Here is a 26,656-nt window from a genome sequence, read left to right on the forward strand (position 1 = left end):
TTCATAATCTTCCCCCCAAAGCTACTTTTCTTTTGATATTTCTTGAACGCTGTCCTTAAAATTTTAGTATGCCAACTATTTTTCAATTAAAATAAAAATAAACTTTCCAATTTAAAAATTCCAAGTTCTTGTCCTCAACCTCTGTGCATGCCCCTGGTTGCTGCCCCAAGTAATCAGAAGGAGAATGACACTTGAAATGTCAGCGTGAAATGACAGAAGAGTCCACTGGGCAGGCAGATTCAAAGCAACTCTAAACTTTTTATTTCGATTTCAAATGTCAATGGATTGAATAGTTTCAAAGTAGCCACAGTCTTGCTTCAACACCCAACACAGGCAGATATTCTCTAGCAGATTTCTTCCAGGAGTAGTACAGATCTGAGACACCTTTAGCCACCACACCCTGCTCGTTCTCCCAGTAGGCATCCAGGCTTATCTCCTGCTCCCTTTCCCCTTCCTCTCCCCCTTTTTTATGAACTGAAGATCTTTTTAATATGGACACCAACACACTCATCTGTTTAAAACATGTACATGTTAACCCAACGCATATATTCAGATAAGTTTAAAAACTCCACAATGCTAATAAAAAACTAGTACTTATATACGCAAATTTGATATAAATGACACTTTTTGAGGCTTTTTTTACTTTTTATTTACAATGCCCTCTCTATTTTTTTAAAATAATAGCTTTATAGAGATACATTTCACATGCCATACAATTCGTCCGTTGTTGGATTCAGAGTCATGTGATCATCATCATAATCAGTTTTAGAACATTTTCATTACCCCCCCCCCACCGAATTCAGTATCCATTGGCTATTACTCCCCATTTCTTCCCAGCCCTCCCTGACCTAGAAAACCATTTTCTGTCTCAATGGATTTGCCTATCTGGACATTTCATATAAATGGAACCCTACAATATGTGGTACTTTGCGACAGGCATCTTTCACATAGCAAGATGTTTTCAAGGTTTGTGGATGGTGAAGCATCTATTGGTACTCCCTCTTGTTTATTGCCACGTGATACTCCATTGTATGGATATACCACATTTACTTATCTGTCCATCAGATGATGGACATTTGTTTCTACTTCTTTGGCTATTAACAGCAAACATCGGTTTTGCCACCTTGAGAACTTTATGTGGTGAATCCATACATACATAAATGTTTGCTTTTGTGTCCACCTTCTTTTGTTCAATATTAAATTTGTGAGATTGGGGGCGCCTAGCTGGCTCAGTCAGTGGAGTATGCAACTCTTGATCTTAGAGTTGTAAGTTCTAGCCCCAAGTTGTCACCCTATAGCTTTTAAAAACAATTCCGTTTGATCATTGAAGGTGTCCAGGAAATCTGCAACCTCAATATGTAACTACCAGCCACCAGGTCTTGGAAATCATTCCAAAAGAATTTGAAGTGTGGCAAGACAAGGGCAGCCTGGAACTTTTCAGTAAAGCAGCCAAAGACTGGTATGGTACTTACCGAGGAAATAAATAAATCCCCACCTATCCCAGGGTACTACAGCTTCCACTTTCCCTTTTAGATCTCTCCTGTATCCGTGCCTGAGCAGGAAAGTCTTGAGTTAAGTCAGTTCCCTTGCATTCATTAATGTACTTGTTCAGGAAATACTTTACATACGTGGCTCTATGCTCAAAACACAGTCCTGACCCTCCAAATGGCAGCATGGGTTGTGGATGCAGATGTGAGATGCAGAAGTGAAATGCAGAGTCCACAAAAAAGGAGAGCATTGAGGAAGGAATTTAGAAATTGATACATTAAGTGAGTTGAATAAGAGGGTTTTTAATTAATAAATTTTATTTTTTAGAACAATTTTAGGCTTACAGCAAAATTGAGAGAAAGTACAGAAATTTCCCATATACCCCCATCCCCACACATGCACATTCTCCCCCACTAACTACATCCCACACCACGGTGGTACATTTGTGACAATCTGTGAACCCACACTGACTCATCATTGTTGTCTGAAGTCATAGTTTACATCAGGGTTCATTATTGGTGTTCTACATTCTGTGGGTTTGGACAGTTGTATAATGACAGGTATCCACCATTATAATATGCCCACTGCCTAAGAATCCTCTGTCCTTTGCCTGTTCTTCCCTCCCTCTCTTCATCCCTCACAACCACTGACCTTTTTATCTTTTTTTATTATGTTCTGTTACTCAACATACATTACATCATTGGGTTTTGAGGTAGTGTTCCATGATTCATTGTTTGTGCATAACACCCAGTGCTCCATGCAGAACGTGCCCTCTTTAACACCCGTCACCAGGCTAACCTATCCCCCCACCACCCTCCCCTCTAGAACCCTCAGTTTGTTTCTCAGAGTCTATAGTGTCTCATGGTTCATTTCCCCCTCCAATTTCCCCACCTTCATTTTTCCCTTCCTGCTATCTTCTTCTTCTTCTTTTTTTTTTTAAACATATAATGTATTATTTGTTTCAGAGGTACAGATCTGTGATTCAACAGTCTTACACAATTCACAGCGCTCACCATAGCACATACCCTCCCCAATGTCTATCACCCAGCCACCCCCTCCCTCCCACCCCCCACCACTCCAGCAACCCTCAGTTTGTTTCCTGAGATTAAGAATTCCTCATATCAGTGAGGTCATATGATACATGTCTTTCTGTGATTGAGTTATTTCGCTCAGCATAACACCCTCCAGTTCCAGCCACATCGTTGCCAATGGCAAGATCTCATTCCTTTTGATGGCTACATAATATTCCGTGTGTGTGTGTGTGTGTGTGTGTGTGTGTGTGTGTGTGTGTCTGTGTGGGTGTGTATGTATATATATACACACCACATCTTTATCCATTCATCTGTCGATGGATATCTTGGCTCTTTCCACAGTTTGGCTATTGTGGATATTGCTGCTATAAACATCGGGGTGCACGTACCCCTTCGGATCCCTACATTTGTATCTTTGGGGTAAATACCCAGTAGTGCAATTGCTGGATCATATGGTAGCTCTATTTTCAACTGTTTGAGGAACCTCCATACTGTTCTCCAGAGTGGCTGCACCAGCTTGCCTTCCCACCAACAGTGTAGGAGGGTTCCCCTTTCTCCGCATCTCCGCCAACATCTCTGGTTTCCTGACTTGTTATTTTCGGCCATTCTGACTGGTGTGAGGTGATATCTCATTGAGGTTTTGATTTGGACTTCCCTGATGCCAAGCAATGTTGAGCACTTTTTCATGTGTCTGTTGGCCATTTGGACATCTTCTTTGGAAAAATATCTGTTCATGTCTTCTGCCCATTTCTAGATTGGATCATTTGTTCTTTGGGTGTTGAGTTTAAGAAGTTCTTTATAGATTTTGGATATTAGCCCTTTATCTGCTATGTCATTTGCAAATATTGTCTCCCATTCTGGGCTGCAAGGTTGGTTCAACATCCACAAATCAATCAACATGATACAATACATTAATAAAAGAAAGAACAAGAATCATATGATCCTCTCAATAGATGCAGAAAAAGCATTTGACAAAGTACAGCATCCTTTCTTGATCAAAACTCTTCAGACTATAGGGATAGAGGGTACATACCTCAGTATCATAAAAGCCATCTATGAAAAACCCACAGCGAATATCATTGTCAATGGGGAAAAACTGAGAGCTTCCCCCCTAAGGTCAGGAACGCAGCAGGGATGTCCACTATCACCACTGCTATTCAACATAGTATTAGAAGTCCTAACCACAGCAATCAGACAACAAAAAGAAATAAAAGGCATCCATATTGGCAAAGAAGAAGTTAAACTCTCACTCTTTGCAGAGGATATGATACTTTATGTGGAAAACCCAAAAGACTCCACCCCAAAACTGCTAGAACTCATACAGGAATTCAGTAAAGTGGCAGGATAAAAAATCAATGCCCAGAAATCAGTGGCATTCCTATAAACCAACAAGACAGAAGAAAGAGAAATTAAGGAGTCAATCCCATTTACAATTGCACCCAAAACCATAAGATACCTAGGAATAAATCTAACCAAAGAGGCAAAGGATCTGTACTCAGAAAACTATAAAATACTCATGAAAGAAATTGAGGAAGCCACAAAGAAATGGAAAAACATTCCATGCTCATGGATTGGAAGAACAAATATTGTAAAGATATCAATGCTACCTAGAGCAATCTACACATTCAATGCAATCCCTATCAAAATACCATCCACTCTTTTCAAAGAAATGGAACAAATAATCCTAAAATTTGTATGGAACCAGAAAATACCCCGAATAGCCAGAGGAATGTTGAAAAAGAAAAGCAAAGCTGGTGGCATCACAATTCCGGACTTCCAGCTCTATTACAAAGCTGTCATCATCAAGACAGTATGGTACTGGCACAAAAACAGACACATCGATCAATGGAACAGAATCGAGAGCCCAGAAATGGACCCTCAACTCTATGGTCAACTAATCTTTGACAAAGCAGGAAAGAATGTCCAGTGGAAAAAAGACAGTCTCTTCAACAAATGGTGTTGGGAAAATTGGACAGCCACATGCAGAAGAATGAAACTGGACCATTTCCTTACACCACACACAAAAATAGACTCCAAATGTTTGAAAGACCTAAATGTGAGACAGGAGTCTATCAAAATCCTAAAGGAGAACACAGGCAGCAACCTCTTCGACCTCAGCCGCAGCCACTTCTTCCTAGAAACATCGTCAAAGGCAAGGGAAGCAAGGGCAAAAATGAACTGTTGGGACTTCGTCAAGATAAAAAGCTTTTGCACAGCAAAAGAAACAGTCAACAAAACCAAAAGACAACTGAAAGAATGTGAGGTGGTATCTCATTGAGGTTTTGATTTGGATTTCCCTGATGCCGAGCAATGTTGAGCACTTTTTCATGTGTCCGTTGGCCATTTGGATGTCTTCTGCCCATTTCTTGATTGGATTATTTGTTCTTTGGGTGTTGAGTTTGATAAGTTCTTTATAGATTTTGGATACTAGCCCTTTATCTGATACGTCATTTGCAAATATTTTCTCCCAATCTGTCAGTTGTCTTTTGGTTTTGTTGACTGTTTCTTTTGCTGTGCAAAAGAAATAAAATCATGAATGAAAGAGGAGAGATCACTACCAACACCAAAGAAATACAAACAATTATAAGAACATATTATGAGCAACTATATGCCAGCAAATTAGATAATCTGGAAGAAATGGATGCATTCCTAGAGATGTATAAACTACCAAAACTGAACCAGGAAGAAATAGAAAACCTGAACAGACCTATAACCACTAAGGAAATTGAAGCAGTCATCAAAAATCTCTCAACAAACAAAAGCCCAGGGCCAGATGGCTTCCCAGGGGAATTCCACCAAACATTTAAAGAAGAATTAATACTTATCCTTCTGAAACTGTTCCAAAAAATAGAAATGGAAGGAAAACTTCCAAACTCATTTTATGAGGCCACCATTACCTCGATCCCCAAACGAGACAAAGACCCCATCAAAAAGGAGAATTACAGACCAATATCCTTGATGAACATGGATGCAAAAATTCTCACCAAAATACTAGCCAATAGGCTCCAACAGTACATTAAAAGGATTATTCACCACGAGCAAGTGGGATTTATTCCTGGGCTGCAAGCTTGGTTCAACATCTGCAAATCAATCAGTGTGATACAATACATTAATAAAAGAAAGAACAAGAACCATATGATCTTCTCAATAGATTCAGAAAAAGCATTTAACAAAGTACAGCATCCTTTCTTGAGCAAAACTCTTCAGAGTATAGGGATAGAGGGTACATACCTCAATATCATAAAAGCCATCTATGAAAAACCTACAGCGAATATCATTCTCAATGGGGAAAAACTGAGAGCTTCCCCCCTAAGGTCAGGAACGCGGCAGGGATGTCCACTCTCACCACTGCTATTCAACACAGTATTAGAAGCTCTAGCCACAGCAATCAGACAACAAAAAGAGATAAAAGGCATCTGAATTGGCAAAAAAGAAGTCAAACTCTCACTCTTTGCAGATGATAAGATACTTTATGTGGAAAACCCAAAAGACTCCACCCCAAAACTGCTAGAACTCATACAGGAATTCAGTAAAGTGGCAGGATATAAAATCAATGCCCAGAAATCAGTGGCATTCCTATACACCAACAACAAGACCACTGACCTTTTTAGTGTCTCCATAGTTTTTGGCTTTTCCTGAATGTCCTCTGGTTGGTATCATACAGTATGGGGCCTTATCAGTTTGGCGTCTTTCACTTAGTAATCTACTTTTGAGTCTCTTCAATGCCTTTTCATGGCTTAATAGCTCATTCTTTTTAGTGCTGAATAATATTCCATTGTCTGGATGTACCATAGTTTATTTATCCGTTCACCTAATGAAGAGCATCTTCATTGCTTCCAAATTTTGGCAATGAAGAATAAAGCTTCTCTGAATATCCATGTGCAGGTTTTGTATGGATATAAGTTTTCAGCTCCTGTGGGTAAATACCAAGAGGCACCATTGCTGGAGTGTATGTTAAGAGTATGTTTAGTTTTGTAAGAAACCACCCAACTGTCTTCCAAAGTGGCTGTACCATTTTCCTTCCCCGCAGCGCCCCCTCCCAAGTGATGAATCCACATCTTCATCAGCATTTGGCATTGTCAGTGTTCCAGATTTGGGTCATTCCAGTAGGTGTGTAGTTGTATCTTAAGTTGTTTTAATTTGCAGTTCCCTAGTGATATATGATGTTGAAAATCTTTTCATATGTTGACTTGTCATCTGTGTGTCTTCTTTAGTGAGGTATCTATTCTGGTCTTTTGCCCATTTTTTAGAACACATTATTTGTTTTCTGACTGTTTTAAGTATTATTTGTGTATTTTAGACAACAGCCCTTTATCAGATGAGTCTTTTGCATATATTTTCTTCCAGTCTGTGGCTTATCTTCTCATTCTCTTCATGTAGTTGTTCACAGAGCAGAAATTTTTAATTTTAATGACATATGCCTTATCAGTTATTTCTTTCAGGGATCATGTCTTTGGTGTTGTATCCAAAAAGTTGGCTCCACACCCAAGGTCACTGAGGTATTCTCCCATGTTATCTTCTAGAAGTCTTAGAGTTTTGCATTTTACATTCAGGTCTGTGATCCATTTGAGTTAACTTTGTGAAAGGCATGAAGTCTGTGTACTTGCAGGTGGATGTCCAGTTGCTCCAGCACCATTTGTTGAAAAGACTGTCTTTGTCCCACTATATCTTGCCTTTGCTCCTTCTCAAAGGTCAGTTGACTGTATTTGTGGGTCTATTTCTGGGATCTCTGTTCTATTCCATTTATTTACTTGTCTCTTCTTTCACAAATACCACACTGTCTTGATTACTGTAGCTCTTTGGCAAGTTTTGAAGTCAGGTAAGTGCCATTCCTCTGACTTTGTTCTTCTCCGTTAATACTTTGTTCTTCTCCGTTAATCTATCTTTTGCCTCTCTGTATAAATGTTAGAACTGATGTGTCCACAGACACAAAATAACTTGCTGGGATTTTGATTCACACTGCGTTGACTCTATAGATAAAGGTGGGAAACTGACATCTTGACAATATTGAGTTTTCTAATGTACAAACACAGACTATGTCTCCATTTTTTAAGTTCTCCTTGGATGCCTCTCACTACAGTTTTATAATTTTTCTCATATAGGTGTTGCACATATTTTTTTAGATTTATACCTGTTTCTTTTTTTAGTGGCACTAATGGAAATGGTAAAGTATTTTTTTTATTTCAAATTTTGCTTGTTCCTTACTGGTATGTGGGAAAGCAATTTAACCTTGTAGTCTGCAACCTTGCTATAACCACTTATTAGTTCCAGGCATTTTTTGGTGTGTGTATTCTTTTGGGTTTTCTACATAGACGATCATGTCATCTGTGAAAAAAGTACAGACTATCATGTCTATATACCTCTTATTTCCTTTTCTTGTCTTACTGAATTAGCTATAATTTCCAGTATAATGTTGAAAAGCAGTGGTAAGAGGTCATATCCTTGTGTTGTTCCCATCATAGTGGAAAAACTTTGGGTTTCTTACCATTAAGTATGATGTTAGCTGTAGCTTTTTTGTAAATATTCTTTATCAAGTAGAGAAAGTTCTTTCTATTCATAGTTTACTGAGTTTTTATCCCTAATGGGTAATGGATTTTGTCAAATTCTTTTTCTGCATCTATTGATGTGATTGATTTTTCTTTTTTAGCTTATTGCTGCGGCAGATTACATTAATTGATTTTCAGATGTTGAACCAGGCTTATATATACCTGGGGTTTATCCCACATATATACTATAAATTACCCTCTAAGCACTCCTTTCAGCATATTCCACAAATTTTGATGTTTTCCTTTTTATTTAAAATTATTTTTAATTGCTTGTGGGATTTCTTCTTTGACCCATGTGTTATTTAGAAATGTACTGCTTAATCTCCAAGTATTTAGAGATTTTCCAGCTATCTTTCTATTATTAATGTCTGGTTTAATTTCATTGTGGTCTGAGAGTAGATAATGTATGATTCCTATTCTCTTAAGTTTGTTAAGGTGTATTTTATGACCCAGAATGTGGTCTAACTTGGTAAACTTTCCCCGTGAACTTGAGAAGAATGTGTAATGTGCTCTTGTTGGATGATGTAATCTGTAGATGTCAATTATATCTAGTTGATTAATTGTGCTCTTAAGTTCAAAAATGTCCTTACTCATTTTCTGCATGTTGGATCTGTCCATTTCTGATAGAAAAATGTTTAAAGTCTCCAACTATAATAGTAGATTCATCTATTTCTCTAGTTTTATCAGTTTATGCCTCATGTATTTTGAGACTCTCTTGTTAGGTGCATACATGTTAAGGATTGTTAACAGTTAAACCCTTTATCATTATGTAATGCCCCTCCTTATCCCTCAAAACTCTGAAGTCAGCTCTGTCTAAAATTAATATAGCTACTCCTGTTTCCTTTTGATTAGTGTTAGCATGATATATCTTTCCTCATCCCTTTAATTTTGATCTATATATGTCCTTATATTTAAAGTGGGCTTTTTTTTGATCCTCTCTGACAATCTCTTTTAAGTGGTAAACCATATATGTTCAAGGTGATTATTGATACGGTTGGATTAATATCTACCATATTCATTATGGTTTTTCTATTTTTTGCATTTGCCCTTTGTTCCTACCTTTGTCATTTACTTTTTTTTCTGTCTTTTGTTTTAGTTGAACATTTTATGTGATTTCATTTTCTCCTTTCTTAGCATATCAATTCCTTTTTTTTTTTTTTTTACTTTTTTTAGTGGTTGTCTGAGAGTTTGCAATGTACATTTATAACTAATCCTTAGGGCACTTGGGTGGCTCAGTCAGTTAAGCATCTACCTTTGGCTCAGGTCATGATCTCAGGGTCCTGAGATCGAGCCCCTCATCCAGCTCCCTGCTCAGTGGGGAGTCTGCTTTCTGCTTCTCCCTCTCCCTCTACCCCCTCCTCCCATTGTGCTCTCTCTCTCTCTGTCTCAAATAAAAAAAATAAAATCTTAAAAAAAAATAATCCAAGTCCACTTTAAAATAACACAATACCACTTCATGGGTAGTGTAAGTACTTTATAATAACAAAATATTTCTAATTTCTCCCTCCCATCCTTTGTATCATTGCTGTCATTCATTTTACTTAGATATAAGTATACATAAGTAATACATGTACATAAGCATACATAATCAAATACATGGTTGCTCTTATTATTTTGAGCAAACTGTAATCTGTTAGATCAATTAAGAATAATAAAAAAGTTATTTTATCTTTATTCATTATTGGATACTCTTCTTTAGGTAGATCCAAGTTTCTGACCTATATTATCCTTCTCTCTAAAGAATGTCTTTTAACTTTTCTTATAAGGCAAGTCTACTGGCAATAAATTCCCTCACTCTTTGCTTGTCTGAGAAAGTCTTCATTTTGCCTTTGCCTTTGCCTTTAAAGAATAATATCTCAGGGTACAGAATTCTAGGTTGGTGGTTTTTTCTCTCAAACTTCTAATATTTCCCTTTACTCTCTTTTTGCTTACATGGTTTCTGAAAAGTCAGATGTAATTGTTATATTTGATCCTCTATAGGCAAGACATTTTTTCTCCTCTTTTTATCTTTAATCTTCTGCAGTTTGGATATAATATGCCCAGATATTGGGGGCAGGGGGGTTGTTGTTGTTTCCTTATTTCTGATGGGGGGGAGTGGGGTTTGTGGGGCGGGGGTTGCACTTATCCTGCTTGCTGTTCTCCAAGTTTCCTAGATCTGTAGTTTGGTGTTTGACATTATTTTGGGGGAAATTCTCAGTCATTACTGCTTCAGATATTGTTTCTGTTTCTTTGTCTTTTTTTTCCTTCTGATATTCTCATTACACATATGTTATGCCTTTTGTAAGTAACTTACAGTTCTTGGACATTCTGGTTTTTTTCAGGATTTTTTTTTCTATTTGCTTTTCCATTTTAGAATTTTCTCTTGTCATATCCTCAAACTCAGAGATTCTTTCCTCAGTCATGTCCAGTCTACTAATGACCCCATCAAGGACATTCTCCATTTCTATCGCAGTGGTTTTGATTGTTAGCGTTTCTTTTCTATTCTTTCTTAGAATTTCCATCTCTGTGCCTACATTATCCATGTGTTGCCTCCTTTTTCCATTAAAGCTGTTAGCATATTAATCATAGTCTTAAAAAAATTCTGATCTGATAATTCCGGCATTCCTGCTATCTCTGGCTCTATTTCTGATGCTTCTTCTCTTCAAGCTGGATTTGCTTTTTAGTATGCCTTGTACTTTTTTGTTCAAAGGTGGACATGATCTGTTTTATCCAATAGAGAAAAGGAACTGTGGTAAATAGGCCTTTAATAATGTAGCGGTAAGGTGTGAAAGGAGGGAAGTGTTCTATAGGCCTCTGATTAGGGCTGTTAGTGAGCCTGCACCCCTGAACTGTGAACTTCACTCATGCTTTTCACGTTCCCCAACCTTTTGTGGGACAGGATGGCCTGAAGGGATTGTGGATTTGTATTTCCTTTCCCCCATGTAGAAGTCTAGAGCTGGCTGGAGTTGGGTATTTCTCTCCCCCCAGGTAGGTTAGGCTTTGATAAAAACCACAGGGGCTTAGAATCTGGTTAAACAGTTTCTCCTGAGGGCAGGCCTTGTTAAGAAGAACAGAATGCTCTGGCCTATCTCAAAATGTTGTTTTGGTTTTTTTTTTTTTCCCTCGGCCTGTTGGAAGCAGTAGAGAATTTTTCTGTGATACTCTCTGTGAGGGCCTGGAAGGACTCCCAGAGGGAAACTCACAGAAGTGTGGGTGCCCTCTGTAATTGAGTCCTTCTGGAGTTTTTAACTCTCAGACTTGTCCACACTGAGCCTCTACTAATTCAATTACAGTTCAGATTTTCCTGTTGCAGCTGGTGGGTTTCTGCTCTGCTGAGTTGTGATACTCTGTATCCACCTCTCTCTCTCTTCAATTTTGGGGGCATTAGTTTGCCTGTGCCCTCACTTCTCTTATGGCTCTAGGAAGAGTTGCTGATTTTTCCTCTTGTTTAGATTTTTTACTTGCAGTTAGAATGGAGTGGTGACTCCATTTTATTTACAATTATATACAAAATTATTTTACAAAATTATTTACAAAAATAGTTTATTACGGCCAAATGGGGTTAATTCCAGAAACCCAGGGTTTGTAGAGCATAAAATATATTAATATAAGTTACCATATGGATAGATAAAGGAGATAAACCACACGATCATCTTAATACATGCTAAAATGGATTTAAAAATTCCCTATCCACTCCCAGTTTTTGAAAGTTTCTATAACTTCAATAAGAACAGAGTGAATACTCTAAAGAATATTTCAAAATAATGTCTATCTTAGAAATGTGAGAGTTATTTTCCTTTAAGTTGGGAAGGAGAAGTAATGCCTGCTAACATCACACCTATTTAGCATTGTGTTTCTGATAATGAAAAGATATTAAAAGAGAAAAATGTAAAAATCAATATTTGCAGATAGGAGTGTATGTACGTTCTTAAATTCCAGGAAAAATGAGAGCACATAATGAGAAGATCTGATATATAATAGTAATCAGTGTACAATTACTAGAAACTGGCTTCATTAGCAGTGTGCAGGGCAATGTGTAAAATTTTTTTAAAAAACTCAAAACTTCACTTAGAATCATGAAAGAAAACTACAAGGGGAGAGTCACACCATGTTCCTGGATTGGAAGCCTGAAAATTAATTTCCCGAATACTTTTTGCCAGCCCAACAAAAATACCAATAGAGATTAAAAAAAAAAAAAGTGAAGTTCCTTGAAAGAAAGTGTAGCAAAAAGGATTTGAACAAATGAGGGGGAAAGGGTCTTAGTTGCCAATATTAAAACGTCCATTAAAAGTTACAATAACCGAAAGCAGGTGAACGTCCTCAGCAATTGAAGGACAGTACAAGATAAAGGTTTGATAAGGTTAATGTTTCACCTCAGTGGGGGAGGCTCAGAATATAAAAACAAAGATTCATTTAAAGAAAATGTAGGTAAAAAAATAAAATATAGGTTAAAAAACAAAATAAAATGTAGGTAAATACTTATGTAACCTTGGTGTGGAAAGAACTCTGGCATGGAAAAGAAGATAGGACAGAAAATACTCATCACCATAGAAAGAACAGTAGTAGCTACTGTTTGCTGCACACTTAGCATGTTCCAGCTCTGGAATAAGTATTCTCCATGCATTATCCCACACAATGTGTTAGTGGTCCTAGAAGGCTGGGCATTGCTGGGAGTATTTTATGGCACGAGAGACTGGTGGCTCTAGAAGGTCTTGTGGTGCACCAAAGGCCCATAGCTAATAAGGGATAGAGGCAGGATTTGTATTTTGGTATCTCAGGCTCCAAAGCATCCACCCTTGTTATTCAGAGGTAGTGTTTCTCAGCCAGGATAGATTTGACTGCACGAAAGTTAAAAGTTCTTCTGTTTAAAAAAAAAAAAAAAATGCCATGAATAAGTAAAAGCCAGAGAGACCAGGGAAATGGTTTGCAACCTATCATACAAAATATCAATGACCTTAATTATATAGAGGATTTTTTCAAATAAGAAAAATGATGGAAATATATTTAAAGGATGTAATTAGAGAATTAAAAACTAAAAACATATATGCAGCCTCTCTGAGAAAACAAAAATCAAATGTATGGGAAGTTACCATTACAGCTACTACTTTTGAAAACATTAAGAGGAATGGTAGTTCCAAGTATGATCAAAAAAATATTAAAATCTGAGAAAAAGCATTCCTGTGCACTACATGTAAGTCTTAAGACTGCATACCCATTTGACCCAGTAATTCCACTAATAGAAAATAATTGGACACATGTTCAAATATGTATGGACACATGGTTGTTCCTCACAGCATTGTTTGTAACATTTAAAACCTAAACCTCCTATAATTGGGGTTTTGATAAATCAATGTAATCAATAGATGAACAGAGTGGCATAGATGGCTCTCTCTCTCCCCCGACACAGTGCGGTGGGTGTGGTGCATATGGAAAACCCCACAGTGTTTCTGACTGGGGATGAGGAGAGGGAAGCTGGGAAACCATGAATAGGCAAAGAACGGGAAATCCCCAAAGGGAAAGAGCCAGGGGGTGGATTCCCCAGACTCTAACAGCCCCGTCAGAAAGTGAGTGGTGTCCAAAACCACACACATAAGGAGTCCACTCAAAGCAGCCCTACAGACAAGGGCTAACTCAGACTGGGCCACCCTTCAACGATGCCCCTTGCTCCTTGACCTTGGCCTTCCCAGCCTTGACCTTCCTAACCATCCTTTCCTTCAGCCAGGGCATCTGGTCCACCCTCCAACACTTGAACTTTCTCCCATTCCTCAAACATCCTATTACCCACTTCCTGTTTCCCACACATTCCTTCTGCATGGAATGCTCCTTCCACACCCTTCTCTGGAATCGCTTTGCGCTCCCCATGAGGTCAGGCCCCACGTCTGGCTTATGCTTTCCTCCTTTGTGCTTCTGCAGATCAGAGTATGCTCTGTATCCTAATACTTACCACAAGCCATACTGTACCTGTTTACTTGCTGGAATCCCACCACAAGGCTGTTAAGCTGGGCCTGGGGCTTGTTTTCGGTTGCATCCCCAAGACTGAGCACAGCATCTGGCCTACAGTAGACACCGAGAATTATTTGTTGAATAAAATGAGAAAATAAATGATTCCATTATTGCCTGCTGGCTTTAAGATGATGTAATTTCCATGAAATTATGTCTTTCATCATATTTGGAAACTTCTAATTTATCAGAAAAAAGCATTGCTATTTGTCAGACTAATGGATTTTTAATGCATTTGTCACCCTCAAGTCATGAGACATTTTCTCTACATTTCTCCAGTTAATAACAAGGAGGAGGAAGTATATTTTTTCAAAGAATTTTTAAGTTACATTATAATAGATAATATGGGTTTTATTTCCTGGCCTGCTCTAAGAAGAACGTTACAGTTAAGTAGTCTAGAAGATGTAAACAACACAAGAATTTACATTTTATTTAGAGTATATATATTTTCACTAAATGTACCTGTATCCTAATTTCAAGAGCTAAATATACCCTTAAAGACATAACTTTTTTACCATTACTTTATGTAATTCACAAAGTTTCATTTCATACTAAGACAAGAGAAATATTGCTTGCAGAAGAAAAGAAATAGTTCAAGGAATATTAGGGATAGTTGAAGTTTTCTTGGGGATGTGTGTGAAAATACACAACAGAATAGTAACTACACGCACCATGGTGGGGGTTATAAAATAAAGGTACCCCATGATTTCGGCTGGAAATCAGTGGAGTTAACAGGAAAGGTAGGTGCTTGTATGACAACAGACCAGCTGGAATTGGAACTGGCAAGTGAGGGGTGGTTTGGCCAGAAAGTCCTGAGACTTCCCTCCTGACTCAGGGGCCTCCTCTGCAGACCCCAAGGGTAGCTATGGTCTGAGGCACCATACTTGGGTGTTTCTTGGGTCTTTGGGAGGCAAGTTGAGAAGGCAGAAAAATGCCAGTCAATTCATGATCAAGTTCCAAAGTGTGTATTATAACATTTCCAGTAGTAGGGATGAAGGGAAAAGCTGCATAAAACTGAATGAATGAATGAATGAATGAATGAACGAACGAATGAATGAATGAGTGAATGAGTGAATGAATGAATGAATAAGGAAACATCCCCCCCCCCCAAACTGTAGGAATATAGAAGGATTGAGATAGGCAGAAAAGATGGGTGTGGTGCCATCTGAAAAAGAGGGGAATAGCATTATCGAATGTACAGGGCAGGGAGTGAGGTCGACGGGGCAGAACAGGGAGCTCGGTCTGTCAGTGCAGAGGGGTAGAGAGGGATCTGTTCTCCAAGGAAAGGTGAGAAATTGCTTCATTCATTTTTTAAAAATTTACTTGCCACCTTCGGAAAAATTAACACAAGAGCGAAATACCTTAAAACACCTTTTTTTTTTTCTTCTGCCGTCAAAGGATTAGGTGCGAGAGGCAAAGATACAGATTTGAATCCTGCCTGCCGCACTCAAACACAATGACGATAAAATGGGTGCAAAGGAGCAAACACCGACACACCAGCACAATTCCCCACACACAGCAGTCCTGAAGACTCTTCCTGGGTAAAGCAGTCTGTAGTGTCGTCAGGGACGTGGGCTCGGCTCTCCGTCCAGGTGGCCCTTGATGGGAGCCCCGAGTTCCTCTCCGGCGGGCCGAGCCCTCAGCTTCCAGCCCGCGCCAGGGGCTTCTGCCCCTTTGATCTGCGTGGGGATCCTGTTTCTCCAGGGGTTCACCACCCGCTTGTATCAGGACCCGGGCCTGCATTCCACGAGCGATTTCAGGGCAAACACCTACTGGGCACTTGTGAGAAATTGCAGTAAGTCAGAACAGGAGTAACCCAGAAAGTACGGCTGTGTAAATGAGGTTTTACCACACGCGGGGTGGGGGGGAAGCATCTGACATGGCCGCGAGTGCGCATGCGCTGGGCGCTGGGCAGGGCCACTCCTAAAACGGAGCCCGCCGCACGCAAATGCTCCCCGCACAGGTTACGGGTGATTTCACGGTGACACCCCGGAGCTCCCCGTCCCAGCTCTGGGGCTGCGTGAACACTCCCGGCTGGAGGGCGCGCGCGTCGGCCCCGCGCCCGTTCTCCTTGTCACTGAAGGAGTGCTCACGGTTCCTTTTGGGGAGCACTGGCGTCGGCAACCCCAGGGCAGAAGCTGGGTTTGTTGTGCCGCTGTTAACTGCCGAGCACTGACGAATAATCCCCTAGCCCCCCCCGTTACTGTCCCCGCTGAGGCTGTACAAATAAACGGGGCAGAGATCGCTTCTTCTGCTTCGAGTTAACGTGCAGAAAACTCTTAAGACACCAGCAAATTTCTCCTTTTGATTTACTCTGTTACCTCTAAACGTGTGACTGTTATTTCAGCATTGACATATTCTGGCGTTTTAGGCATTGGGAGAAAGAGTGTTCAACTTCATAGGTCAGTTTTTATTCAGTGTGTTTCTGCGTAGCCCACAACCCTTGACCACCCTGAATTTTTTTTTTTTTCCTGAAACTTCCTAAGCAAGTTTTCAGTTTTATGTGAGCAGGATATAGCAAAGGGTAGACTAGACTGATACTTGTTAATGCAACCCAGAAAATAATTTGAGCGAATGAACGAATGCGTAAACGATTGGGTGGGTGGGTGGAGACAAGGGGCAGAGTGTGAGGAGGGGCACGTGAGCCTCAGGAGCACTATTTGAATCCCAGGTGAATGGAGAGTATTTTTTTTATCTTGTTAAATGAAGCAGGTGGAAAAATAAGACACAGGGTAGTAAGCTGTAAACTTGACCCTGAACACTCATCTCATTCCTAAGCGTCAGACTTAGTCTTGTTCGTCCTTCACCGAATGGCAAACATGATGCTTCTGGCCTTCATTTAGAGCAGATACTCAGAAACGGCTTTTGGATGAATGGACAGCGAAAGTGGCATCTTGAGACTTCACTTGCACCCACATCAGCCAGGGTCCAATGTGGAATGCACTGACTTAGTAGAAAACAAGCAAGATGCAAATGGCCAAACCTCTCTTGGCTTAGAGGCAATTAGTCAAATCTAAACTGGGTTAGCAAGCTTCTTTGAATTACAGCACGTTCTATAAAGGCACTAAGAAAATGAAACTCTCAGGGATGCCTGGGTGGCTCAGTCGGTTAAGCATCTTGATTTCGGCTCAAGTCATGATCTCAGGGTTGTGAGACTGAACCCTGCGTGAGGCTCTGTGCTGGGCATGGAACCTGCTTAGGAGTCTTTCTCCTCCTCTCCCTCTGCCCCTCCCCCCTAAAAAATATGAAACTTTCATATGATACATTTTAAAAGTAAACTATTAAAATACCTACTTGAAGATTGGGATGGCAGTGAGGGAGGAAAGAGTAACAGCAGTTAAGGCATTTGGTGAACATCGACTTTGTGCCAGAATGCTGGTGCCCGGAACTTCACCATCTGCAGGTTGGCTCCTTTCAGGGACACTTCAGAAAGAAGGCCTGGGGGGTGGAGCTTTGAGACCAGAATCAGGGCTTCGAATTTCAGTCCGAACACTGACCTGTGGAGTGACCTTCAGAAAATTATCTAGTGCCTGGGTTTCCTGATCTGGAAAGTGGGAATAATGAGGGTCACTGGATGGATTCAGAGTTACTAATTGCAGAATGTTTGGAATGTAATAAGCTCTCCTAAGAACCCTCATTTAGATTGTTGGTTTGATTCCACAGAACCCCTGTAGGGTATTTACTGGTTGCTCCTTTTCAGTAGAGGAACATAAATAGAAGTAGTTGGTTTAACATCATACAGCTGACGAGTGGTAGGGCGCAACTTTGAACTGAGGTCTGTGACTCAGAAGCCAGCAGTCTCCACCTGCCACCGATGCTGGAAGGGAAGGCACGGGAGTTTTTGAGTATACTCTGAGGATCCATGGTTTTAAAAATGTGCCTTCTCGCCCATGGAGTTAAACCAAACCCGAGGTTGCAGAGCTACCTAAGCAGGGGTGGGGACTGCGGTCCGATCCTGGAATGGCCCGCCTGAGGGAAGCAGGGCATCTGCCAGGTGGGGCAGCAGGTCCTGGTCAGGAGGGTAGGCTCTGGCCTCAGACCCCCAAGGTCGAATGGGGCCTTACCGCTTGCCAGCTTCGTCACAGACAAATGTTTCTCTTACATAAAATGCAAACAATGATAAGAGATACTCCCCCCGCCCCGTCCATGGTGGTTGTAAGGATTATGTAGCCACAGCTCTTAGAATAAAAGCATGGTGCAGACATCAGTGTTTGTTGCTGTTGTTAATCCAGCAAAGATCAAACCCAGCTCTGACATTCATTGTGAGGATATCTCCAGAACCCCAGTGTGACTCAAAATTATGGCACAGAAATTAAAGGTCAGACCACGGTTTTCAATGACCGGAGGGTATTTTTAAATCTTGTGAAATTCCCCATTAGAAGTAAAAACTCAGCATTTGAGATCATTATTAAAAACGATCTCAAGCCAGTAAGAGCTTTTTAGTTGGAGAACCTTTGTACATTTTACACATTCGGTTTAAAGAAATTTTAGTAAAGTCTACAAATAAAATTTTATTTTGTTCCAACTTGTCTTAAAGCATCTATTTCGAGTATTATTACCTTTGAAAGAAGAGAAAAAGACTCATTTAAGGTAATTATTTACAAACACAGATCACGAGAGCATCGTCGAAAAATGTTTGCAATCCTCGTTTGCAGGGGGGCTAGTATTCCGTATTTGGCAAGGAAGTGGGGCTGTGCTTCTAAGTCTTTGACAGGCCGGAGGAGGCTGACACACCATCGGCGTAGATGTTAATTTGTTCTTCTTGCTATATTCTTCCCTTATCCTAAAACTGTTAGGTGGCATCTACAAACATTACAATGAATTGAAGCAATCATCATTAGACATTATGGGAATTTCTTTTTACCCCTTGAGACAACTGGATAATGGCTCTGGTTTAGAATCACTGAGCTCCTATTTGTCATCTCGCCTACAGAGACCCTGCACTCATAGCTCTTTGTAAGATCTATTTGGTCCAGTGACCTCTGGATTCAAATGTTACACGTCTTCTATGTCTAGCATCCTTTGAAAACCTAGCCTCTCTCAGGGCCACACTTTCTAACAGCACGGGGACAAGTGCATTCATTCCCTAAGCGTTCATACAAGCAGAGGTTTTCTTGAGGGTAAAAAAATACTTGTCATTCTTTCCGAGTGGCTTATTCTGTTTGCAGTAGAGGCAGTAAACTGCTGGTGAGGAAATGAAATTCTGACAAATAACTTGCTCTCAGCTGGTGCACTAATTGAAATTGAACCTAATGCTGCTGATGAAGAGCGATCAAAGTACACAACGCCAGACTGCAAAAGAGAATGAGCAGCCCACGCTGACCTTCAGAAAGTTACTGAGCCGAGTCAGTGGGCTGGGAGAAGGCGCAGACTGCAGAGGGGAACCCAGAACTGGAGAAAGGCTGGGGGCGGTGGATGGGCGTTGGGGTAGTTTTTCCAGGTCTGACAGATTACAAACCTAACTGCTACATTTCTATGAAGTCGCTGAAAACTCAATAGGAATTCAAGCTAATTTTGTGAGGAGGATCCAGTTCCTGACTCGCCTTTATTTTTCACAGAAAACAACTCACAGGAAGAGGAGAGCAGGATTTCCCAGAGTCCTCTCTACCAAAGCTTCCTCGCATCGAGGTGCTGACCGTGCAGCCCTCGGGGCAGCGGGGAGGAGCCTGGGCATCACCCCACGCAGCTGGTACCTGTGGTTTTCAGCAGCCTCCCCGCTTCGTGCCACTGGGCCATCAAAGTAAAAATGGTATCCTCTTCTGCCTCGGCCATGGACAGGGGGTGGACAGGGTAGGGAGTTTCTGTCTTTTCGTGAAGAATAACATATAGTAGGTGATCAAAAAATGTGTTTGGGATAAATGAATGAAAGAGTCACAGATTTTAAAAAGTAAAAGAAAAATTAAAGCAGGGAACTGTTTCAGAAAAAGGGAAAGTAACGAAGTAAATGGAAACAAACATCACATACTACACTTAGCGCAGCATTGAATATTTATACCACCAAAACAATGAGAACCGTGTATGTGGATTAATCCAAAAGTAAGGGTGTTAACTACATGGAGGTGGGTTAGGTTACATGGCCTTCCTCAAACATCACACCGAATTAATACACAATTCCTTAAAAAAAAAAAAAAAGTGACTAGAAACAATATAGAGACCTAACAATATGACCAGGAAACAGGAAACAGCTTGGAGTTGTAAGTGGCTACTGCAGCAGGTATGAGCGTGCTGGTTTTTCGTTACCAGAACTAGCTCTGGTGCTCAGACCATGTATCTAGTCTCATCTGATAAATGAAAAAACTGTCTTTCTGAAGTTCTAAGGATGCCTGACACATAGTAGATAAATATTTGTTGGATGGATGGATTTCACTGTATACACATGGAAAATAGCTTCTTGATTTCACACTAAATCCTACACAAGTAGGAGGTGTTCTTTGATTACAGAAGATAAAATGCTTTATACTTTGTTTTTGATAGAAGTCATAGGTTGAAGACCATAGAAGCCTTTAAATGATACCCAATAAATACTGAGAAGATGTACAGAGGAAAATTTTCTTGACGTTTTAGTTGGAAAAACATAAAAGAACGTGGTTTTCTGTTTACACCTATAGTTCTGAGCAGGCTCGAGTAGCCATGCACTGCCGCCTAGTGGCTACATCTGTAAGTAACTCCTGGTTGGGCACCTGGACCCTTCACATTTAAGGCCACAAAGAGCTAACATCTCTACATCCATCCAGCCTTCTCTGTCAACTCCTTAACTGAATCCCAAACAAGAGTCTAAATCCAGAGGAAAAACAGGCTGTAAAACTAAATTATTTTATTAATAATTTATTGTCAGTAAGAAAGACTGGCTAATGGTAGTTTTCAGTAAAAACCTTTACAAGACCGTTGCATCACAAATATACAGACACTATAAAAACTGTGTCGTGACGGTTTTGGTTCTAAACAGGTATGCAGAAGGTCCCCATTACACTTTCCAGTAATGAAAAATGTTTATAATTCTAAAATACAGTAACGCATTTAAGACATGTCCATGTAGAAGATCTTTCCCCCTCCTATGTACAGCTAGAAATGAAGGACTGATATTGAAATGTCTTAATGGAATGTCATACTTCAACGGAAGAGGACATAGAATGAAACCCTGGTTATATTAAAAAAAAAATCAGGGTGCTAGGTAATGACGCTAACACCACCAAATTTCAGTCAAAAACAAATGCACCATATGTTTTGAAAATCTAGTGAAAACTATGAAAAATCAAATCTGTACATAAAATTTACACAAAGAAAAGGAAAATTAAAATCAAATCTATATAAATACATGAATCATGCTAACAAGATGATAGGGCTGATTTCTCGTTTCATAATTTTAACAGACCAATGTAAATGCACACAGGTGTTCAGAAATGGCACGGCCAAAGGAAATCCCCTCCCGTTACAGTAGGTTCGGACACCGGAAATGGCTAACTTGTCAAGAGGTGCGTGATTCAGTGCAGCCATGCCCATTTTAGCTCACACACACACACACAAAAAAAACCAAACAAACAAAAAAAAAAACACTGAAGCACTGCTGCAGAGAATGATGCAGAAGATCATTTATATAATAATCTCCAGGTTCGTTAAAGTCCAGGCACTTTGGGGGGAGTCTGAGCGTCAGACCTGCGTGTGTTGCTGGGCATCCAGCGGAGGGACCATCACCTCTTCGAAGTGACCGTCATCCCCGCTCTCATAGTCACTCATCATGACCTCAGACTCCGCTTCACAGCACGCCGACACATCAGAGCAGGAGGCCGTGGAGGTATACACAGACATGGGCATGTTTTCTACAGGAGGAGCTTCAAAGTTTCTGGAATACCCTGGAGGGTAGGAGGCGTAGGGCTCTCTGCACGTACTGTTCTCGCCGCGGCCTGTTTTTTGAGGTTCAGACATATCAACGGGATAGAAATTGGGCAGATACTGATTCAAGTGGAACCTCTGCCGGTTTCTCGAGGAAGAGCCCAGACTACCTGCGGCGGGCATGTCTCTGGGAGGGTGTACGGACTCAAACTGGTCGCTGAATTCCGGAGGCAAGGGGGGCAGTTCGTCAGGCACGGGGAAGTCTTCTGGTGGTGGTGGGAAATCGCTCTCAATGTCGTAGCCGCCAGGGTAATAGTCTGTGTCGATGGCGTTTGGGTCTGCTGAGTACAGAGGGGTCTGCTCGTCAATGACCTCGTAATTGGGGAACTCTTGTATACCTGGTAGAGGAACGCTGGGCATCCAATCCGATGTGTCCCAGTGATACCCTTGGTAGAAAAGAGAACAGACTTCAGTGTCTCTTCTCCCCAGAGACTGCGAGAGTGGGCTAAGAGCTCACTGTAACACAAGGGCAAAGGCTTCCCACGGCTTCTTCCCTGTGGAAACCTCTGCTCATTGTTTGAGGGCCTCCCCCCGCGCAAGTGTGACAACCTCTCTGAACTAGGCTCTAGTTCCAAATGGGGACCAAGTTTCATGTAGGGACCTAACTTTCAAGGAGACAGAAGTCCGACCAGAAGCAGGGTGCTAGCGTCTAAAGGACATGCACTCTCCACAAGCGATTCCCATCAGCCCTTCAGCTCCTGCCTGTCATTCAGAACCCACTGCTCTACGTGAAGGTATCCGTTCAGGCTCAGGACACAGTGAAGAAGTCTGGTCCTTTAAACACTTGATGCAACTGTTTAAGGTAATAAAAGTAATCTTTAACATGCTAACATTTAAAAAATAAAATTCCTTTATAACCATACAAGCTTTATACTAAAAACTACAAATGATATTAATGTAAGTATGTAACAAAGCATGCCTCCAAATCAAGCAAAATGCAATCCGACACTGAAACACAGAGCACAATTTTTGATCGATTACAACAACCAGTTTTTTTGTTACTTTAACAAGGGCAAAGGGGCATTTTAGGCTGTTTTTTTTTTTTTTTAAAAAAAAAACCTCCCGATGTGGGAATGCCTCCCCCTCCCCCGGCAAGGATTACGGAACTCCTCTGACACACAGGCGAGGCGACGTGTTTAGAGTGCAGCGTACAAACAGCTCTGGACTTAGTTACTGCAGCAAACAAGTGAAGCAAGTCAGCCTTGGGTCAAATCTTTACCAATGTTTTTTAGTGAGTATCAATGAACAACTGGCATGCATAAGTCACCTCTTGATTTGCTGAGGTCAGGAGCAGCCAAAGACTCTTTTGGTGGCAGAGTAGAGAGAAAAGAAAACATTTATAATTAAAACAGAAAGACGGCTGAAAAGGCAATCAAGATCAGTACATAATACAATGCCAATTGTTTATCAAGGCCCAGTCAGCCATGGACCAGGCCTCTAAGCCATGATCTACGGAAGTTCCGAACGGCTGAGAAATGTACATAGCGCAAATGAAACGGGACAGGGGAGGAGAGGAAAAGATCGGGATCATGAACTTTGCCAGGGAACTCAAACATGAATTTACTTTCTTTTCCCTTTTTTCTGGCAATCTGAACCTGAAAGCACAATTTGGTTAGGAATAATTAAAGTCTATAGGCTCTACTAACATGTAAATAGGAACTTAAATGATACCTTCGTGATACTGAATATGATGACAGAATCCAAATACATCTAAAGCTACAGTAAGACACACTTCACAGCACATTACAGCGCTCGAACGTACGTTACATTCAGACAAATTCACCAATGCAGGGACTCGTGAATCGCTAGAAGAAACTCTCCGCAAACCTTGCCCATTCTGAATGTGACCTGACATTCCCATTGCATTGTCCCCTTCTCCTGGGAGAGAGCATGGGCTGTGCTTACTCCTGTCCCCACCCCAGATCTGCAAGGCCACTCGCTCCTTCAGAACTGCCATGTCAAACACAGAACTCCAGCACGAAGGCCGGGAAAGAAGATGTAAATTCCACGTCAGTCAGGGCCATGGCCCTGGACAGGCTGCTTACCCTGGCTAAGCTTCAGGTTCTTACATTTGAAAGGGGAGTAGAAATCCCTTTATTAGGAGGATTAAATCAGCTAATGTAGGTCGAGCCCGAACTCTGAGGACTGTCATGATCCTTATTCTTGGAAAGTAGTAATCATGGTAGAAACAGGGTCACTGCAGTGCTTTTCCGAACAAAACCAATGCTTTCCATGCATTCTACAACGTTCCTGAAAACCCATGTAACAAATTTGGAACAAAAGGGATCTGATTGATGGTTCCCTTCCAGGAATTTAAAGCTAAAACTGACACGACCATGGTCGTTCTAAAAAATCGAATAAGCCAGTATTCAGTCAATGTGTATCTACAGAATTGTTCTTAAAGTCTACTAAACATGTGGTAATTTCTTTGAGAGGACTGACAACCTTTGTGACTCCAGAGGCACTCGAGTCTTAAAATTCAAGCAAGCATTCAACTTTAAAATACAGTTTCTATTATTTTTCAATGAAGGAAATTCCATGAAAGAACTGTTTTAAAGCTCTGCTTTTTAAAATTCCATCGATATTTATAACTAAAATCCACTAGACAAAATACAGATTACTTTCTGATTGACCAAGACACAGTACCTGTTCTTAGGAAGGTACAACCCTCGGCCTGGCCTGCCCATCCCGAAACCATCCTTCTCAACTCAATCCTGAAAACATACATGTCCTCCCAAAGACGATCCCCTATGCCTAACGCACTCTTGATGGTGTATAAAAAGGTAAATTCTAAGCCCTCCTGGGGATGGGATTTACAGTTTAAAAGCTACTAGGCTGTGCAATTTACACGTATTACTCAAATTTCAGTGCATTAATAAAGGGCTGATTTAATTTAACTTTTGGTGCGGATCAATGCCCTTTCACAGAATTTTGAACAGAGAGATAAAAGCTCCATATTAATTTTCACTAAACCATATAATGAAAATAATTACTTTCTGCCATGTTCTATCATTATCCTTGATCACACTCAGGTAATTATAAAAGCTGTGTGTTAGTGTTATTCCTATGAAGAGGGTTTTAAAAAAAATGTTTAGCTAGAATGACTTCTAAGCTTCTTAATACTGTGTCATGTAAAGCCAAGTTGTCAAGATCCTACGGGTCATTTCTGGGATCTACACAAATTCACTATGGGTGGAAAAAGTGACAAGGACGCAACATACATCAGAATATTTTTGTAATGTGCCTGGACGATGAATATACATACACACCTGCACAAAGTACTCAACCCCGTCAGAACCACAAACGACTTTATAACACTGCAAAAGGCAGAAGCACACTGTTCTAGTGGCAGTCACTATACACACAAACACACAGCACACTTTGGGTGACTGTACCTTCTTCATCCACCGTGTCAACGACAGCGTTGACAAGGTGTACTACAGTCACTACGGAAGCTTGTAAAAAGGTACAAAAGGAGTGAATTAGGAACATCTTCAGTTAGAAAACAGTGTGTTACATAGGATTTCTTTATATTATATAATTTCTACCTAATTTAAAAATGTGAAAACTTCAGCATAACACATAATATAATTATGCACGACCCCTATACTCTTGCTATTATATAGCTTAGACATTTTTCTAATCAAGCTATATATATTTGTTATTAATCAAAGGGATAAGTAACCACATTATACTGTAATTTAAGACATATTTTAGCTCTAAGTTTTCTCACCTACAGATCTAGTCATGCCAAAACAATCCTTATTTCAACATCTCATGGGCAAAAGACTTCACGTTTAAACATTAAAGTGCTTGCTAAGCCAATCTGCTGGGTTTATTTAATGAATTTGTACATTCCAAGAAAAAGCGTTACATAATTGAAGATAAAATATGTAATATAAATACAAAACTGGCTTTAATTCTGTTCCGTGTGCTCCCACCTCCAAATTTCTTATCTTTTTTGCAGACAGGCTAACAGCTGGGGAGCTAACATACCAGCAGAGAAATGCAGACTGTCTGCCTGGCTGTTTCCTAGGTAAATTCCCTTTTATTTGTAGATCAGATTGTTTTAAAGCATCTACGCCAAGATAAACATGTGTGCGTATGGTAAACTGAAAAATGGCCCTCCAAGATGTCTACATCTAATCCTGGGAGACGGGGAATGTGTTAGCATCCCTGGCAAAGGGACCAACTTGGCTGAAGTGATTAAAGATCTAGAGATGGGGGAGATTTTCCTAAGTGGTCTGTAGGAGCCCAGTGTATTCACAAAGGTCCTTAAAAGGGCAGAATCTCTCCTAGCTGTGGGTGGAGGGAGCAAAGACTACAGGAGAATGGCTGAAGAGAGGCAATGCTGTCTTTGCAAGAAGACGGGCTTCTAGAAGCTGGGGAAGGTCAGGGAGCAGTATCTCCTCTAGAGGGGGCAGAAACACAGTCGCCCTGCCAATACCTCCCTGTGAGCCCACTGACCTGTGGTGGGACTCCTAAACTACGGAACTGTAAGATGATACATGTACCTGTTTTAAGCCACCACATTCATGGTAATCTGTTACAAAAGCCTCAGAAAACTAAAAATATAATGAACAGACTTTATGACTGATAAAAATTAAAATACAAACACTCCTGGATATGTTTTCTTTCTCACACTGCATTTTCCAGAAATTAACTTTCATAACTAATGGACCACAGTTTATTACAAGTATTTAGGAGTATTAAGAAGAACGA

General features: G+C 40.5%; 1 protein-coding gene and 1 long non-coding RNA gene across 4 annotated transcripts in view; one reads left to right on the plus strand and one right to left on the minus strand.

Annotated features, from left to right (window-relative positions):
* Positions 1-19,985, plus strand: part of LOC141374348 (uncharacterized) — a 248,275-nt gene extending 228,290 nt beyond the window's left edge. The window contains exon 3 of the long non-coding RNA XR_012381133.1: positions 19,603-19,985. This is a non-coding gene — a long non-coding RNA (uncharacterized lncRNA). The remainder of the gene's footprint in view (positions 1-19,602) is intronic.
* Positions 19,986-20,460: 475 nt separating this feature from the next.
* FAT1 (FAT atypical cadherin 1) overlaps positions 20,461-26,656 on the minus strand; it is a 125,361-nt gene continuing 119,165 nt past the window's right edge. For 2 of the 3 annotated variants that reach the window (XM_073902339.1, XM_073902340.1), the window contains exons 27-28: positions 23,202-23,237; positions 20,461-22,320 (exon numbers count right to left, since the gene is read on the minus strand). In XM_073902339.1, the coding sequence (XP_073758440.1) occupies positions 21,692-22,320; positions 23,202-23,237 (665 nt within the window). In that variant the 3' untranslated portion in view covers positions 20,461-21,691. The remainder of the gene's footprint in view (positions 22,321-23,201; positions 23,238-26,656) is intronic. The other variant, XM_025886264.2, reaches the window with a different exon arrangement.

This window comes from Callorhinus ursinus, unplaced genomic scaffold (assembly GCF_003265705.2).
Source record: "Callorhinus ursinus isolate GAN/ISIS: 27379988/994484 unplaced genomic scaffold, GSC_fseal_2.0 scaffold17, whole genome shotgun sequence".
NCBI lineage: Eukaryota > Metazoa > Chordata > Mammalia > Carnivora > Otariidae > Callorhinus > Callorhinus ursinus.